Genomic DNA, 17,511 nt, shown 5'->3' with positions numbered 1-17,511 from the left:
CTCATCTGTTGTGTACACGGCAATGATATTTTTTCTTGGGTTCACTCGCACCTCTTGAATGAGACCCGAGGCCAGTTTAAAAAAATTATGCAGTTTCTGTTTGGAGATGGCATTCAGGCTTACCATCACGTCGACCAGTACGAAGGCTACTGTCGTAGTCACAATGTTGCTGTATATGATAGTTGCTTCGCTTGATGACGATGTTGAAGACTTCCGTGTTGATCGCCGATGCTTCGAAGGTATGAAAGCATCCCAGTCGTCCGACCTGGCGTCAGAGTAGGAATCGGCAGCTTCTGATGCCACTGAGGAACTGAGGCGCTTCCTTGCGACGGGAGGTCTGTCCCTGCAGCTAGACGCGTCCCCCACCATCTCCTCCATAGCAGGCTTCGCATGGAGGGCCTCCCAGCAAAGCAGCAGTATTGAAGGCCCGTACAAACAGCGCGGGGGGTTGCTGTTGTACGTATAAACACAAAAAATAGAAAACTTCAGCATCAAAAGGAACTACGAGCCGAACGCACCAAGTTCGTCATCGTCTCCATCCATAAATGTTCACAAAACCAAGATGGTCACACAGAAGATTTTGTTAGGTCCCTCTTGAATGCCGCAACTCTTAATACAAAAGCCTTGTACGCAGACACAAAGGCTACATGAACACGAAGGCACAACAAACACGCAATCAAGAGTGCCTGGTAATAATAACAATGCGAGCAATAATTGTTATCTGGCAGTATTTTTGTGATATTCTTTATTTGTCCGAAAATTGTAGCGATGTTTTGCAATTTATCTGATGGCCCTGGGCGGAAAATGTTTCCTAAGGATAGCGGCCGTCTATCCAAGCCATGTAGATTTTCCGAAAACTTCTTGCATCATGGTTTTTTACAGTGTAGAGTAAGGTGTTCTGTGTCTTCTTCAGGCTCTTCACATGAGCATGTAGCAAACCGGATTCTAACATCTGAAGCAAATGAGCAAGACAAGCACGTCCCACAAAGAAGCAGCAGCGTCAGTTCAACACCGGAGGAGACGATCAGGTCGTCGACGTGGACAAGTTGTAGGTGCAAACGAGAGCTCTCTCACTCCAATTCCGCAGGTCCAGCAAAAGGTAACTCAATCAGCATCGATAGATCTCTCCAAACCATTGCTTCAAGCGAGCCTCGCAAGCACTGAATCGCATGTATGGCCGCACTTACCGACGCGCACAGGGGCCTTAGACTGTCCACGCGAACAAGGACAGTGCAAAGAAAACTCACCGTTGGAATCTATCATCAAAGCAGCTGCAACAGTGGCGCTAACAGCTGCAAAAATTATGCAAGCTATAGACAGTCTTCTTTAGCTGCACTGCAGTAACCTCTACCTCTGCCCGCGAAGATGACTGTGCTGTTCTGTGAAGTGTGCACGTATGCGATGCACAGAAACAGTATGCTGAGTAGCCCTCATCATCGTCTTCACCGTACCACCACCCTCCTTCCTCTTTCCATGCTATCCCTGTTATTTCCCGAACCCCATCCCCAGCGTGGAGCAGCAGACTAGAAGCACTTTACTCATGCCGACCTCTCCACCTTTCTGCCATTAAAAAGGTATCTCTCTCTTATCTTATACAGGAAGCGTTTCGTATAGACAGCGCCTAGCAGAAACATATGAACAAGTTCTTTCAACAGATCGGATAATTTTAAACGGAATAATGAATTCAATTCCAGGATCATGAATAATATATCAATGAGAGTTCTCCGCATCATTTATGAACCAAGTTTCCTTCGACAGCCTACCGCATAGTTCCACAAACATCGCGCGTCTCTCGTCGCTAAAAGAAGTAGTAATAATTCATTCTCTTGATGCGCTGCACGTGCCATGTGATCAGATTTTACATTTTCTATGGTTTAACAGTGATAAGAAATCCACCGGAAAGTTATATCGTGTTCTAGTACTTTTGCTATGGCGTATGTCTTCTGCATTTCGTATGTCAACGTGGTTCTTGTTTTTCGTAAGCTGATTTCATTTCAGCACACCAATGAGGCTTGCGAGTCACTCAGAACTACCAAGCGAAGAGGTCCTGATGGCTGACATATGTACCGTAAAGCAGAAAGTACTGCGTAAAGTTATGCCGTTGTGGACATTGTAAATTGGCAAAGCTTATAAGCTCTTTTCTCTTTGTATGCAGGTATATAAAACGCTAATGTAGAGCTTTGTTTCCAGCATGATCCGTCGGTATATCAGTGAATGCGATCTACGTACATAGTGTAAAGATGTCATAAATTTAATGGCTTTATCGCAACTACGGGCATATTACATTTAAGACCTACTCCAAGAATTGAAGGGACTATTTGTGAAATTGCAAGTTGCCATGGGGGATGAGTTCCGCATGCAGGCCAGTATTGATAAGCAGGCAGTAAGTTTTTGCACCGGCGCATTTCTTCGTGTACGTGTGCAGCGGTTCTATCTTGAAAGCCTTGGCATAGTTGATGATTGGCGTATTTGTTGCAAAACGAAAAAAGTGACGACAAGTTACCCTAAATCTTCCTTAGACAAGTCTCATCTCCGTATCCGTAGAGTGGAGCACAGTGTCATCCCTCGTCAGAAGAAGTCACAGCGCTTCAAGAATGCTTCTTCGGCGATTCTTACCGAAAGAGCTTAGTTGAGAAGACCTCAATCCGTGGAGTGCAATTGCGTAGCAACAATGAGCGCCTGGCAACAAATTTTTCGCTCGATACTGATGGTGCACTGCCATTGCACTGCCATTGAAGTCTTCACTCGAGGGCGGGCACTGCGATCTCCTGCCATGCAGACTTCCGAAAAGGTACAGCAGTGACGTGCCATATCTAGGCCCTATCTTTTGTCATACCAAAATCAAGAATAATGATCTTCAATAGAGAGACAGGATATGACGTGGTATCAACGCAACATCAAGTCATGCCTGTAGTCAAGCAATAGAAGTGCGTGAGTATATATATAAACGAAGGAAAAGTCTACTCAAAGTTTTCCCAAGAAAGAAAAGATCAAGATGAAAGTGTAGCGAAATGCAGCTATAATGACATAATGAGTACTCTGGGGTGCCTACACACAAAAAAATAATTATCACCAACAAATATACATACACATGGTAATGTACATGCAGAAGACGGTTCCAGGGTGAAAGACCGATGGAGGACCCCCTTCTAAATAAAACCCTACAATTATAACAGCACTAAAATGTAAATCGAAGTATTTTGGTCCTGTGCGAATTGATGAATACATTGTAATATTTGTAATTTTTCAAAAATAAGAAACAGAGAAGAAAGAAAAACAGAAACAAGTCATAAAGCGCTAAAATGGTATAAAAATTAAATGAAAGAAGAAATGAGCGTACACTAGCTAGATTTAAAATCCCCAATATTACCCTTATTCCTAACGTTTGGTGGCAGTGAATTCTGTAAGAAAGTGGCAGCACAGATAGATGGGAATTTTACATAATTGGTTTGAGGAATAGGTAACAAGTAGGTTTGGCGTAATAGTTCAGCGAAAGCCCGCTAAGTGGAGAGAAGAAATGAAATGAAAAATGAAGACATCCACCCAATCAGTACTGCTACAATTGGGTGGATGTCTAATTTTCCATTTAACAAGTAGGTTTTTGTTGAAAAATGCGTGCAGCTACGAATTGGAAGCTGAGAGCTGCTAATTATAAGTATAGGAAGCTTACCCTATACAGATACGTTTACCAAAGTATAAGGAGAAAACTTGTTAGGTTGGATGGCATGTTATGACTACATAGTAGGGATGACGCACTGCATGAAAAGCTGTCGAGCGGTATAATTATTATGGCCTGGTCTTGATCATGCTGCAAAGGAGAGTTAACGGGTTGGTTATGCATTGCTTCGTTATGCGGTAATTGATATGGTTGAGAATGAATGCATAACAAATGGTCATGAGTGCACCTGTAGTGGGAATCGAACGAACGTTTGTTAGAACCCTTAGACCATCAGCCACTTTTTTGCGATTATTGTCAAATTATAAATGCCTAATTAGTTCTGTACCCGAGCAATGTAGCTTGATCCGACCTAGGTATTTCAGTTGACTCAATTAGGACAGATACGTTAGTTGCAGGATTTTCTCGCGGCGAGGAAAAAGTATTTTTTTAAGGATCGTAATTTTAGGAAATTTTCTCTGGCACCTGCTGACAACATTAGCATTATTTCTGCCAACAGGGATGTAAACAACAATAGAAGCAACCACGCCAGCTGTTGCACTCTCTTTATAATGAAATTCTACCTAGCTCGGTCACTCACATTGCTCTCTGTTAAAGTTCGTAATTACATAGTCAGAATAGAAAACAGTAGTGTCATCCCCATAAACCGACGATGAGTATTCAAGGTCCTGTGGCAGGGATTTGTATATTTACAAAACAAAACACTACCAAGGATTCAGCCTTACGGGACACCGATATTCATTACTTTCGGTCGGGAGGCAATTTCGCAAATACAAACAACTTGTGCTCATCAAGAAGATAACTGCGTATCAGTTGTACAGTGGTACCAGGGACCTCAGTATTATGATGTATTGCATATAATATAACTAATGTAATTGGATCGCAAGCTTTAGGGAGATCTATAAATCAAGGACCAGCCAGATTACCGCTCTCAATGGCCATCTTTATTGCACTTGTTATTGAATTTAGAACCAATTCAGCGGAACAGCCTATCCGGAACCCGGATTGATAAGGCGATAAAATATTGAACTTTTATAGGCACCTCGTTAAGCGAATTATATAGCTTTCTTTATTACGTTACTAAACATGGTAGATTGCAGATAGCACGATAGTGTGAGGCAAGATATTTATCACCTTTTTTGAAAACTGGTATGACTTTCGAGCTTCTTTACCTCGAGGGAAACGCGCCTGCGTTGAAAATAAGATTAATAATGTGCGTGTGAGGATCACAAACAAAATGCTCTATTGATTTCATACGTAAGGAATCGAAGTTCTCCAATCTAAGGCTTTTATATGTTATGCTCAGTGATATACGTCACTTTTATGATCGTGATTGCTGCCACCTGAAAGAATCATTGAATTTATTCAAAATCTGAGAGGGATTACCGTATATGTGACACTCATAGCGAACTTGCCTTTGTGCTCTAATTTGAAGGCTTTCCATTAAAGGCTGGTAAGAATTTTCCGTTGCTGTTTAGCACCCTTTCCAGCTTTAGTAGTTTCGCCAGTCGTAGTAGCTCATTTTAGCATTCTTCAGAACTCTACTTAAAATATTAGAATACCTCTTGTAGCGTTCACTCAAAGCATAATTAACTGGTTGTCTTTCAGTTTTGTAATAAAAGACGACGCCGATGCATGTGTGTGTGTGTGTGCGAATGGTGCCATCGGCGAGATGCGATCGGCGTATATGGTGTCATCGGTACTTGCTCGCTCGCTCGCGCGAAGGTCCCTTTCTCCCTTATCAGCCATCCATCGTCCTCGAAGATGGAGACGTTGCACGCCCATGGGGGCGCTTCGCGTAAAGCATGGCCTCCCTTTTGCGGGAGGGTTCGGGCGGTACGGACGAATCCGCCTCCTCCCGAGCCGCCAACAACGTCGTGGCGGGAGGTATATAAGGGGCGACGCGACGGCCGACAGACATGCCACTTGCTCTTCTGGCATCTAGTCGGAAGACAGAACCAGCATGAACGCTCTGGTAAGTTGTGCCTGGTCCCCGCGCTCCCGAGCCGAAGACGACGACGACGAGACCACGGATACTCGCTCTTCGCCGACGGTGTCGTAACCCCGCCGCGAACGTTCAATAGCTGCCCTATCGGCTAGAGAAACTCCGTGTGCCGCTCTGGTACTTCGAAGCTTACCGGGCCTAGCGGCTCGTAAACGTTAGCGGGAACGACAACTTTGCAGCTCAAAAAGCGAAGCTGTGATAGGAGTTTCGAAGCAGTTCAATTTCGCTATAGCTAGCTGTCAGGCTAATGGTCTAAGATTTGGTAGTAAGCAAATATTTCACTGAGAAGATCGAGCAACATCGTCCTATAGGCCATCTGTACACTACACTGAGATCTCTAAGTTATGAAACCAAATGGTGTTAGTGCAGTGCGCGGTGTGCATGCTGGACACATTGTTGGATATTATTAATTATGAAGTTCCCGACTTGTTACCAAACAGTATGCACTGGCTATACGATTATGTGTAAAGCGTAGAGTAAGCATAAGTGGTCAAGCCGTTTAAAATTGATGCTTTCTTACTATGGAAGTTTGATGAACACTATTACATGTTGGTGTAATAATGGTTTTACAGCAAAAGCGTTATTTCCCGCTTCCTAATTTTTTTTCAACAGTTTCAGCATTCTAAACCTCGAGAAATAAATCCGAATAATTCCAATTACCTACTAGCTCCGGAACCAACTATGTTCTTATTCTAATTTCTACATTACGCGATGGTTCAGTTGCCAAATACTCCTGTAAGCGGGTCGACATTAAGCTATCATTGATTAAACGATGGAAATTTAACGCACAACTGGGTAATAGTGTGCTAATGATGAGCTATCCCTAGTTGAATATTCATTAGAGAAAATCTGATAAATATAGGCGCGAATATCGCGCGGTACCTATGTGTCGGTTCTGGTAGCAAGAGGTAACCTGCCCAATTCTTAAATTATATGAAATCCGCATTCCCGGTCCCAGTCCTTGTTTCACGCTTCGCCAAAACATAGCAGGTTCTAAAGAAGAGAAGGCGTCAACTTTATAATGTCTCTCTTTGCAGAAGGCTGTCGTGTTCCTCGGCCTCTTGGCCACTTCCTTCGCTGGCCACGTCGGCTATGGCGGCCTCGGCTACGGCTACGGCGGCCTCGGCTACGGCTACGGCGGCCTCTCTTACGGCACTGGCGTCGGCCACGTGCTCGGTGGCGGCCTCGCCCTCGGCCACTCCGTCGCTGCTCCCGCTGCTGTGACCACCGCCGTCCACCATGCTCCGGCCGTCTCCTACGCCGCCGCCCCTGTGGCCGTCACCCGCCAGGCCTACAGCGTCGCCGCTGCCCCAGCTGTGAGCTACGCCTCGTACGCCGCTCCCGCCGTCCAGGCCGTCCACCACGCTCCGGCCGTCTCCTACGCCGCCGCCCCTGTGGCCGTTGCCCGCCCCGCCGTTACCTACGCCCGCCAGGCCTACACCGTCGCTGCTGCCCCAGCTGTCAGCTACGCCTCGTACGCCGCTCCCGCCGTCAGCCGCCGTCCACCACGCTCCGGCCGTCTCTTACGCCGCCGCCCCTGTGGCCGTTGCCCGCCCCGCCGTTACCTACGCCCGCCAGGCCTACACCGTCGCTGCTGCCCCAGCTGTCAGCTACGCCTCGTACGCCGCTCCCGCTGTCGCCGCCGTCCACCACGCTCCGGCCGTCTCCTACGCTGCCGCCCCTGTGGCCGTTGCCCGCCCCGCCGTTGCCGTAGCCCGTCCGGCTGTCAGCTACGCCGCCTACTCTGCTCCCGCCGTAACCGCCGTCCACCACGCTCCGGCCGTTTCCTACGCCGCTCCCGCCGTTTCGTACGCCCGTCCCGCTGTCAGCTACGCCTCCTACGCCGCTCCCGCCGTTGCTGTCGCCCGTCCCGCTGTGGCTGCCGTCCACGCTGCCCCAGCCGTGACCACCGTCCACCACGCTCCGGCCGTGTCCTACGCCGCTGCCCCAGCTGTCGGCTACGGCACCGCCCTCGGCTACGGCTCCACCTTCGGCCACGTCCTCGGCGGTGGTCTCGCCCTCGGACACGCTGTCGCTGCCCCAGCTGCCGTCTCCCACACCGTTCACCACGCCACTCCGGCTTTCGCCACCGCCCCAGTTGCCACCTACGGTGTTGGCTACGGCCACGGTCTGGGCTACGGTCTCGGATACCATGGCCTCGGCTACGGTCTGAGCTCTGGCTACGCTCTTGGTGGCTACAACTACGGCCTCGGCGGCTACAGCTACGCCCTCCGCAAGAAGAAGTAAATGCTGAGAACAAGGTGATAGACGTAAGTGGGCGCCTTCCAGGCACTTGCCATTCGCCTTTGCACGCCCACGGGCATGGGTGTTGTGCTAACGTCATCACTGTCTTATGCTTCCAGGACACCGCTAGGAAGGATAGCGCCAGGACCTGCTGGCAAGACCTGCACTTCAGACTATTTATGCTGGTTCTCCGTGTTCCGATAATAAAAGGTTGTCAGACTGAAAACAATGTGGGCTCTGTTTTATTTGTTGTTGCCGAGTCTTTCGGCTTACTGCCGTGAGACACCTGTTCAATTGCCAGATGCAGTATACCCTGCTAGTTTAGGCATTGTTTTTGGAAATCTGAAATGGCAGGGCTATTCCTCTTCCATGCTAGTGCTAAAATTGACGAAAGTGGCACAGATGATGACGAACTTATGACATTCGCCTTTATCATGCAGTCATAACTGTAATTAAACTAACAGGTTAATACCGGGTTCTGGCGGAGGAAACTCCGCAAATGCTTTAAGAATTAGCAATGCCTTCATACACCCCCCCCCCCCAAGCGCTATTTGTTCATCATGTGCAAGTTCGCATATGAACTTAAGAAAATCTACGGGTCGTCGCTGCCTTTACGCCCTACCTTCACTTGGGCCTAAGTTCTTGCATGTCAGAATATCGCACGTTCAATGATCAAAATGATCAGTACGATTGGTACAGAAATATCTGTTGCATTAAATCTTCTCTTAACCTCCCGTCCTTGTCACCTGTGTCAACTGCGTCTTTTTCACAACTCTACTACAAATTGTTGCTGTTGTTGCCTCAAAACGTACCCCAGCTGCGTAGCACACTTCTTCAGCCACTTCACCGCACTTCTCGTCGACTTTTCAACAGCTTCAGTGTACAGCGTCTTCATGGAACTACCCCCGCATTTCATAAATCTTTCCTGACCATCCCAACAGAGCACTGGAATGAGCTGTCACAACCAATAGTAATTGAGTGCGATGGAAAAAATTCAGCATTTGCAACAATTCGTAACCATATTATGCGTGGGCGCAGAAAATATCTTGCCTTGCTGTCTTTAGGAAAATATGACAGCCTGGAAACTTAAAAGGCTAAAATATGGTCTTGTGCGTGGTCTTGCCGTCAAAAATGTGAAATGTGGTTCAATGCGGGCCGCACGGTTTCGATCGAATAATCCGAAGGTCGAGTTAACAAACAGCGGCAAACAAATGAACGATTGAATTTTTTTAGGTACGTCATTTTTTTTTCTTTGGTCTCTTGCCCCTAAAGCGACGACTCAACCAGCAAAAGGAAAAGAGCGCCGACATGTTTACACACTGTCTGCGCAATAGAGGACAAGACACAAGCGGGAACGGGTGGCTTCACGGGCGGAAGCAGTGCTGGCTGCTTAAAAATGAATATAAATTTAAATAAGGCACCTTCACGCATAGGAAAGAACTAGCACCGTCTGCTGAAAGTCTTGTATTCTCAAACATTTAGTAACTGCTGCGCTCATGAAGGGGGCACCGGTGGGGTCGAATTAACCGAAGAGCCATGCTTTCGACCTCGAACTAAAGTTTTTCTTCAGTAACATTGGATAGGTTTAAGCAGTGCGTTCACGTGCGTTCGAATTAACCGACAAGTTGAAATAACCAAGGTATGAAAAACGGGAGTCGACTGCATTGTAACGTCACCAGAAGGTCCGAAGCCAGAAGCACGAAGATTATCCACATACTATAATCATAATTTTCGTGGAAGCGGAAGGATCGCAAAGCCAGAGTTCCCTATGGTAACTTTTTCAAGAAAATATCTGGTCTTTGATGCTTACTCCTGCATTTCATAACACATCTCTACTTCAAGGTATCCATTAGTCCGAACGACCACGATGACGACGATGATGATAACGCTGATGACAGTAATGATGATGATGATGTGAGCCTCCGCTTTGAAACGGGTTGGTGGCCCATGCTACCTGGCTCTTTGTTCAAGCCTTCGGTTCTACCCAAATATTTATATGCCGCCATCGCCACCTCTCGGTTAGAGTATTGAGTGGTTTTCAAGGGTTGTTAGCTGCGATTCTTGTGGCAATGCTTTGCTCATTGAATACCTTTCTCCATCACACTACCCCTTAATGTAAACGCCGAAAGCCCCTGGTTCAGATTTTCAGCTCAGCAGCGGCGGAAGGTCGTTATCGCGGATTAAAAAGCTGCCAGTAAAGCTTGTTTTTCCTAGCCGAGAAAGATACTTATAAATAGAATGTATAGATCAAAAGTGTTGCACCGTGAAAAGCAAAGCTTGCAGATAATCAATGGTTGTGTGCGAAGTTACGAAATTAGCTTTAATGAGCAACACGAGAACAAAGGGAGAACCGGAGCCATTGAAATAGAAGGAGAGATGGAAACGTTGGCTCCTGCTCTCACCTTGTACTCGTGTTGGTCATCGTCTTCAATGTCCATCTACCGCATTCCCCGTGTTTTCCCTGAAGTTAACTTCGGAGCTTATATGTCAAAGCATGCTACTGTCAGGCTAAGCTCGCCAATAGCTTTTGACAGCGAACGTATTCGATCCATTACCAACGCCGTCGACATCAGGGAACTATAACCCGTATACGTGGCCTCTGATTTTGCGGTACAGATGGAAATGCACGATCGTTCTTTGAGTGGGTGTTTAAATTCAATCTCGCCTCCTTGCCCTAATGTAACTTGGCTTGAAGGCAAGGTGGTCTGAACTTCTTCAGGGTATCTACAACACCAGTAGCCCTCTCGTGCGGTGACCGTCAGAGTTATTCGGTTTCCGTAATCATGAAACTCATCTGCTTACGAAATAATCTCCGTCGCTCATTTGTTACCATCTGAGCATTGTGCGTTTGTGCTCACCGTTCGCCCATTGATCACCCCCGCCATCCCATTCATTTATTCGCGCCAGACTAATGAATGTGGCCCGGATGTAAAGAATGTCGTTGACAGCGTTTGTCATCGATTGCAGCAAGGCTAATCAGTTCGCCTGAGCCTTCAGTATTAGTGGGCCGCATAATTTGGCTCAAGAAGAGTATGGCTCTTCACTTTATTTTGCTCATGCGCTGTGTATACAGCATGCCCGGCTATCATGTTATCCGGCTATATGTTATTTGTTATCATGAGTAGTCATTATGACAAAAGTGTGTACATTAGGGCAAGAAGAGGCAACAAGTGTCATAGGTGTGAGCAAGGGGATTAGGTTTGAAAATTGACTACCAGTAATTGCATTAGTTTCGTGCCATCGTGCTCATTAACTATTGATTGTGGCAGTAGTCTATTGGGATGGCCACGAAAGATTTCTGAAATGCGGTGGCAGTTACCATGTAGACGCTGTACACTGAAGCTGTTGAAATGTCGACGGGAAGTGCGGTCTGGAGGGATAAGAAGTGTGCTACGCAGCTGCGGTAAATCTTGAGGCAACAGCAACAACAATTAGTAGCAGAGTTGTGAAAAGGACACAGTTAGGGGACACAGTTGTCAAGGATGGGAGGTTAAGAGAATATTTAATGCCACTGATAGTTGTGTGCCAAATGTATTGATCATTTTGGTCATTGTACCTTGGATATTCTGACATACAAGATCTTAGGACCAAGTGAAAGCGGGGCTTAAAGGCAGCCATGGCCCGAAAATATTCCTATGTTCATATGTGAGCTTGCTGATGATGAACAAATAGACGGTTGTGGGGGAATGAAGGCGGTGCTCATTCTTAAAACGTCTGCGGAGTTTCCTCTGACAGAAACTGGTATTGACCTGTTGGTTTATTTACAGTTATGACTGCATGAGAAAGGCCAATGTCATCTGAGAAGTTCGCCAGCATCTGTGCCACCACGCGCACCTCTGTCCATGGGCCGAAGGGAACTTCGCGTATCTGGCGGTGTGTGCGGTTATGCTTGACTATATTTATAGACATCTTGCGAAGCTTGGCGCCATTCCTACATCAGACTTAGTAGAATACAGAATGCCGGGCGGACACTGCTTAAACCGTCCACTCAAATTGGGAGTGCAATGGTTATACGCCTTGAGAATCTTGAATGAGCATGCCGACAAAAGGTGGAGTGGTGGGCACGCAATACTAGAGGGCGTCTTTTAGCAACGGAGGCCTCATGTGATGTAGGAAAGGACGGAGTAGAAGGAGGAACGAGCAGTGCCATGTCACGAGCCTCATTACGGAGCTGGCATGTTTAGGAGCGCGCACTGCCCGTTGATAAGATATGGCCCCATTCGCCAGGTGGTTCGCCGTGGCTAGTTTCATCGTTTTTAGCACTTGCATGAAAGATGGACAGCGCTGTCGCTTCGGATTTGTAAAGCAATGCGAAAACCAGCAGGACATGCTCCATCTGTCAATTGAACGGGTGTCTCACGACAGTAAGCCGAAGGAGTCGGCAAAAACAAATAAAGTAGAGCCCATATTGTTATCAATCTGACAACCTTTTATTATCGGAACACGGAGAACCAGCATAAATAGTCTGAAGTGCAGGTCTTGCCAGCCGGTCCTGACGTGATCCTTCCTAGTGGTGTCCTGGAAGCATAAGACAGTGATGCCGTTAGCACAACATCCATGCCCGTGGGCGTGAAAGGCGAATGGCAAGTGCCTGGAAGGCGCCCACTTACGTCTATCTCCTTGGTCTCAACATTTACTTCTTCTTGTGGAGGGCGTAGCTGTAGCCACCGAGGCCGTAGTTGTAGCCACCAAGAGCGTAGCCGGAGCTCAGACCGTAGCCGAGGCCATGGTATCCGAGACCGTAGCCCAGGCCATGGCCGTAGCCAACACCGTAGGTGGCAACTGGGGCGGCTGGCGAAAGCCGGAGTGGCGTGGTGAACGGTGTGGGAGACGGCAGCTGGGGCAGCGACAGCGTGTCCGAGGGCGAGACCACCGCCGAGGACGTGGCCGAAGGTGGAGCCGTAGCCGAGGGCGGTGCCGTAGCCGACAGCTGGGGCAGCGTGCACCGCAGCCACGGCGGGAGCAGCGGCGTAGGACACGGCCGGAGCGTGGTGGACGGCGGTCACGGCTGGGGCAGCGTGGACGGCAGCCACAGCGGGACGGGCGACAGCAACGGCGGGAGCGGCGTAGGAGGCGTAGCTGACAGCGGGGCGAGCGTACGAAACGGCGGGAGCGGCGTAGGAAACGGCCGGAGCGTGGTGGACGGCGGTTACAGCTGGAGCAGAGTAGGCGGCGTAGCTAACAGCCGGGCGGGCGACGGCCACGGCGGGGCGGGCAACGGCCACAGGGGCGGCGGCGTAGGAGACTGCCGGAGCGTGGTGGACGGCGGCGACAGCGGGAGCGGCGTACGAGGCGTAGCTGACAGCTGGGGCAGCAGCGACGGCGTAGGCCTGGCGGGCGTACGTAACTGCGGGGCGGGCAACGGCCACTGGGGCGGCGGCGTAGGAGACGGCCGGAGCGTGGTGGACGGCGGCTACGGCGGGAGCGGCGTACGAGGCGTAGCTGACAGCTGGGGCAGCAGCGACGGTGTAGGCCTGGCGAGCGACGGTAACGGCGGGGCGGGCAACGGCCACTGGGGCGGCGGCGTAGGAGACGGCCGGAGCGTGGTGGACGGCGGTTACGGCGGGAGCGGCGTAAGTGGCCACAGCCGGGGCGTGGTGGACGGCGGTGGTCACAGCAGCCGGAGCAGCGACGGCGTGGCCGAGGGCGAGGCCTCCGCCGAGCACGTGGCCGACGCCAGTGCCGTAGGAGAGGCCACCGTAGCCGTAGCCGAGGCCTCCGTAGCCGTAGCCGAGGCCGCCATAGCCGACCTGGCCAGCGAAGGAGGTGGCCAAGAGGCCGAGGAACACGACAGCCTTCTGCAAAGATAGACCGCATAACGTTGACGCCTTTTTTCTTTACAACCTATTATGTTTTCGTGTGAAGCGTGTAGCAAGGACTGGGACCGGGAAAGCGTATTTCATATAATTTAAGCATTGGGCAGGTTCCCGCTTGCTACTAGAACCGACACATAGGTACCGCGCGATATTCGCGCCTATGTTAATCCGATTTTCTCTAGTGAATATTCAATTAGGCATAGCTCATCATTAGCACACGATGACCCAGTTGTGCTTTGAATTTCCGTTGATTAAACAATGATTGCTTAATTCCGACCCACTTACTGAAGTATTTGGCAACTCAACCACCACGCAATGTGGAAAGTTAGAATAAGAATCTCGTACGTAGTTGGTTCCCAAGCTACTATGTTAGTGGTTTTATAGGGAGGTATTACTCGAGGTTTAGAATACTGAAACTGTTGCAAGAGTTAGGTGGCGGGAAATAACGTTTTTGCTGTAAAATGGTTAATACAACTACGTGTAATAGTCTTCATTAAGTTTCCATATTAAGAAGACATCACTTTTAGACGGATTGACCACCTATTATTGCCCTACGATTTGCGCACAAAATTATACCCAATGCATACGGTAACAAGTCGAGAACTTCATAACTAATAACACCCGGTAATGTTTCCAGCATGCACACAGTGCACTGCACTAACAACTTCATAACTTAGAGACCTCAGTGTAGAATACAGTTGACCTAGGACGACGTTGCTCAATCTTCTCGGGGAAATATTTGCTTACTATGAAATCTTAGACCACCAGCCGGATAGCTGACTATAGCGAAATTATGCTACTCTGCAACTCCCGCCCCGGCTTCACTTTTTCCTCTTGGAAGTTCTCATTCCCGCTAACGTTTACGAGCCGCTAGGCCCGGTGAGCTTCGAAGTCACAGAGCGGCGCACCAAGTTTCTCTAGCCGATAGGGCAGCTATAGAACGTTCGCGGCGGGCTTAGACACCGTCGGCGAAGAGCGGGTATCCGTGGTGTCGTCGTCGTCGTTTTCGGCTCGCAGTGCTAGGACCACGCACAACTTACCAGAGCGTTCATGCTGGTTCTCTCTTCCGACTAGATGTCAGGAGAGCAAGTGCCATGCCTTTCGGTCGTCGCGTCACCCCTTATATACCTCCCGCCACGACGTTGTTGGTGACTCGTCAGGATGCGGATTCGTCCGTACCGCCGAACCCTCCCGCAGAGGGGTGGCCAGCAGGATTCGCGCGAAGCGTCGTCATGGGCGTGCAAAGTCTCCATCTTCGAGGGCGATGGACGGCTGATAAGAGAGAAAGGAACCTTCACGCGAGCGAGCGTGCGAGCGTGCAAGCACCGATGACACCACCGCTTCGCCGATGGCACCATACGCACACACACACACACACACCGGCGTCGTCTTGGCGGACGAACCGGCGACGACATGTCCTCCCCCACCTCCGGGCTCAGAAGGGGTGCCCTCTGCGGTGAGGTACTGGGATGGAAGAGAGCAGAGGTGGGACTGTTGAAGAGGGGGAGATAAAGCTATGGGGCTTCGAAACAACGATCGCACATACGCCACCTCCTCCACCCTAATGCTACTACCCCAGTCTTCAGCCTCGTATCCTTTCACCGAAAGTACCATTATCTTCTTCCAGGCGACGTGCACCACCTCTTTCCCAATGCGACGAGCGGAAGGGAAGGCAGCGGGCCGCCTTTGTTTACGAGCAGTCTCCACTTTCCAACGGGGTATATAGATATTTGTCGAAGATCGGGCTAGAGGTCTTCACTGCTGGGGGAGGGGGAGGAGGGATACGCTTTACCGGCGTTCAACGCGTGCTGGCGGATTTGCATAGGAGATGAGCGTGGTAGTGTGGCACCGCGTGAAACGTGCAGACGCGCGGTGTTACGAGACGACGTGTGCGAGCGGCTTTTTTCGAGAGTGAAACGCGACGATTGCGCGTATGTGCGAGTCGCGTGGCACTCTGCCTTTTTTTTTTCTTTCTCAACAGGCCCGATCACTGTATAAGGGCCCCCCTCCGTGATTATTTTTCTGCTTTAAGACTTAATTCCTCGTACTCGGTCGGCATTCGCGAAGAACTCGCTCGCTTGGAGGAGGTACGGCAGTTTCAATTGCTCACTTATCCTATACACATCAACCGCAACTCCTCCTCCGCCTCCTTTCTTATTTCTTGCTATCACACGTTGCCGCCGTCGTCTCCTCGATTTCCCGCCTCGCGCGATGTGCACGAGCGCCTTCTCGAGAGAGTTCACTTTTGAAACAAGAGCGAGGTCAGCCAGGGGAGACCCGATCGAGACCTCTGGCGCCGTAGGGGCCGACGCGATCTCGTGCCTCGTATGCCCTGCGGAGATTATTCCTAGGACCGGGCGCATGTCTAACCAAATCGCTACACGGTGGAGACGAAGTTTTCATGTGGGTACAAAGTCCCCCGCCCGTTGGGACGTCGCCTCTTTTGCTTTGTGATCATTTCGTTCGTTGTCTACGTAAGAATACGATTCCGCATTTTCTGTTCGTTTAGGTTCCAGTAATTTTGGTATCTCGTCCCGCCTTCCCAAGCTTGGTTTGTGACTGGTGTTCCCCTGATTTCCACTTTTTGAACGGCGTCTTGGTTTCTGTTCTGCATGACCACTGCTGTTCGTCTTGATCGGTAAATTTTCTGTGTAGCATTCTTTCGTTATAGGTTCGGACCTCGTCCCATGTTGCTGTTTTTACCTTTTGTTCCTCTTTCGCTCTGTTCTCGATATTGCAGCAGCAGCACCTCGAAGGAGTTCTAAGACGGCAAGTCGCCGGGGTTCCTCGGATAACTATGCTTTGCTACATGCAGCTTGCTTCAATTTCTTCTGAACTATCACTAAGTACAAGCGTACGCTTTTGATGCGATGTTCATCAAGCTGTCTCACCTGCTGTAAGCATAAATCTAGCAACCTTAATTAAGGTGCTATAAACTGTTAAACTTCGTTCTCAGTTAAACTTCGTTATACCCTGCCTATTCTAGAGTTTCTTTTTTTAAGACAAGGTTTTCTTTGGAGACTTCAGATCAATTTCGTGTTCGTTGGGTCTGAGTGTCTGGCCACATTTGTCTCGTCAAATTACGTGATTTGAGATATTCTAGTACATGTACGACAACAATAAAGGCGTCAAAAGGAAGCTTAGTATTAAAAAGACGTACAAGGTTAGTGTAGAGCTATGCACCAAGCAGTAATAATGCCTAATTAGCGCAAAATGGCCGAAATGAGACCCAGATGTTCTTTCAAACGGCGCACGCCAAAAACCGGTTCCGAATGTCTGGCTTTACTGGACAAAAATTGGACCGACTCCAGTGACAGTGCCATCTGAAGATGTGGGCTGATCCTGAAGATAGTGCAGCCTAAACACTGCATCCCAGAAGATGACTTTCTGTGATGCCAAGCGCTGTTAGGTCACCTATTTTACTTTCTCTTCCAGTGCGTTTCGTACCGGAATCACATTTTATTTATTTATTTTTATTTGTTTATACATACTACAGCCTCGTAATTACTATTGCAGGAGAGTGTGTGAATGAGCAACAGAATGAAAAATAAATACAATAACAAGGAAAACAAGCAAGATTGAACAACTTTAGCAAAAATAAGTGTCTAGCCATATTCTAGTTCAATGCAGATATGTTCATTCATAATCATTGTCGCCACAAGTCGGCAAAGTCGGAAAATACACTCATCAGGCGACTCACTCCTCACTCAGGTTCACCCCAATGAGGCTGGGTGTCAGTGAGCCGGTCTGAATATAATCGGTCTGAGTCT

The 17,511-nt window shown here is 48.9% G+C and overlaps 2 protein-coding genes across 2 annotated transcripts in view; one reads left to right on the top strand and one right to left on the bottom strand.

Annotated features, from left to right (window-relative positions):
* Positions 1–8,162, top strand: part of LOC119454097 (fibroin heavy chain-like) — a 29,054-nt gene extending 20,892 nt beyond the window's left edge. Inside the window, 4 exon segments of the mRNA XM_049667913.1 lie at positions 5,622–5,651; positions 6,719–7,188; positions 7,190–7,951; positions 8,045–8,162. Coding sequence (XP_049523870.1) covers positions 5,622–5,651; positions 6,719–7,188; positions 7,190–7,928 — 1,239 coding nt within the window. The 3' untranslated portion in view covers positions 7,929–7,951; positions 8,045–8,162.
* A 4,119-nt stretch (positions 8,163–12,281) lies between these two features.
* LOC119454096 (glycine, alanine and asparagine-rich protein-like) lies at positions 12,282–14,913 on the bottom strand. Its single transcript, XM_037716103.2, has 3 exons — positions 14,782–14,913; positions 12,536–13,723; positions 12,282–12,443 (listed from the first exon to the last, which is right to left on the bottom strand). The coding sequence occupies exons 1-3, from the start codon at positions 14,791–14,793 to the stop codon at positions 12,282–12,284; spliced, it is 1,362 nt and encodes a 453-aa protein (XP_037572031.1). The 5' UTR covers positions 14,794–14,913.
* Positions 14,914–17,511: the final 2,598 nt, after the last annotated feature.

This window comes from Dermacentor silvarum, chromosome 5, assembly GCF_013339745.2.
Source record: "Dermacentor silvarum isolate Dsil-2018 chromosome 5, BIME_Dsil_1.4, whole genome shotgun sequence".
In the NCBI taxonomy this organism is placed as follows: Eukaryota; Metazoa; Arthropoda; class Arachnida; order Ixodida; family Ixodidae; genus Dermacentor; species Dermacentor silvarum.
This window is presented reverse-complemented; position numbering and strand designations above follow the sequence as displayed.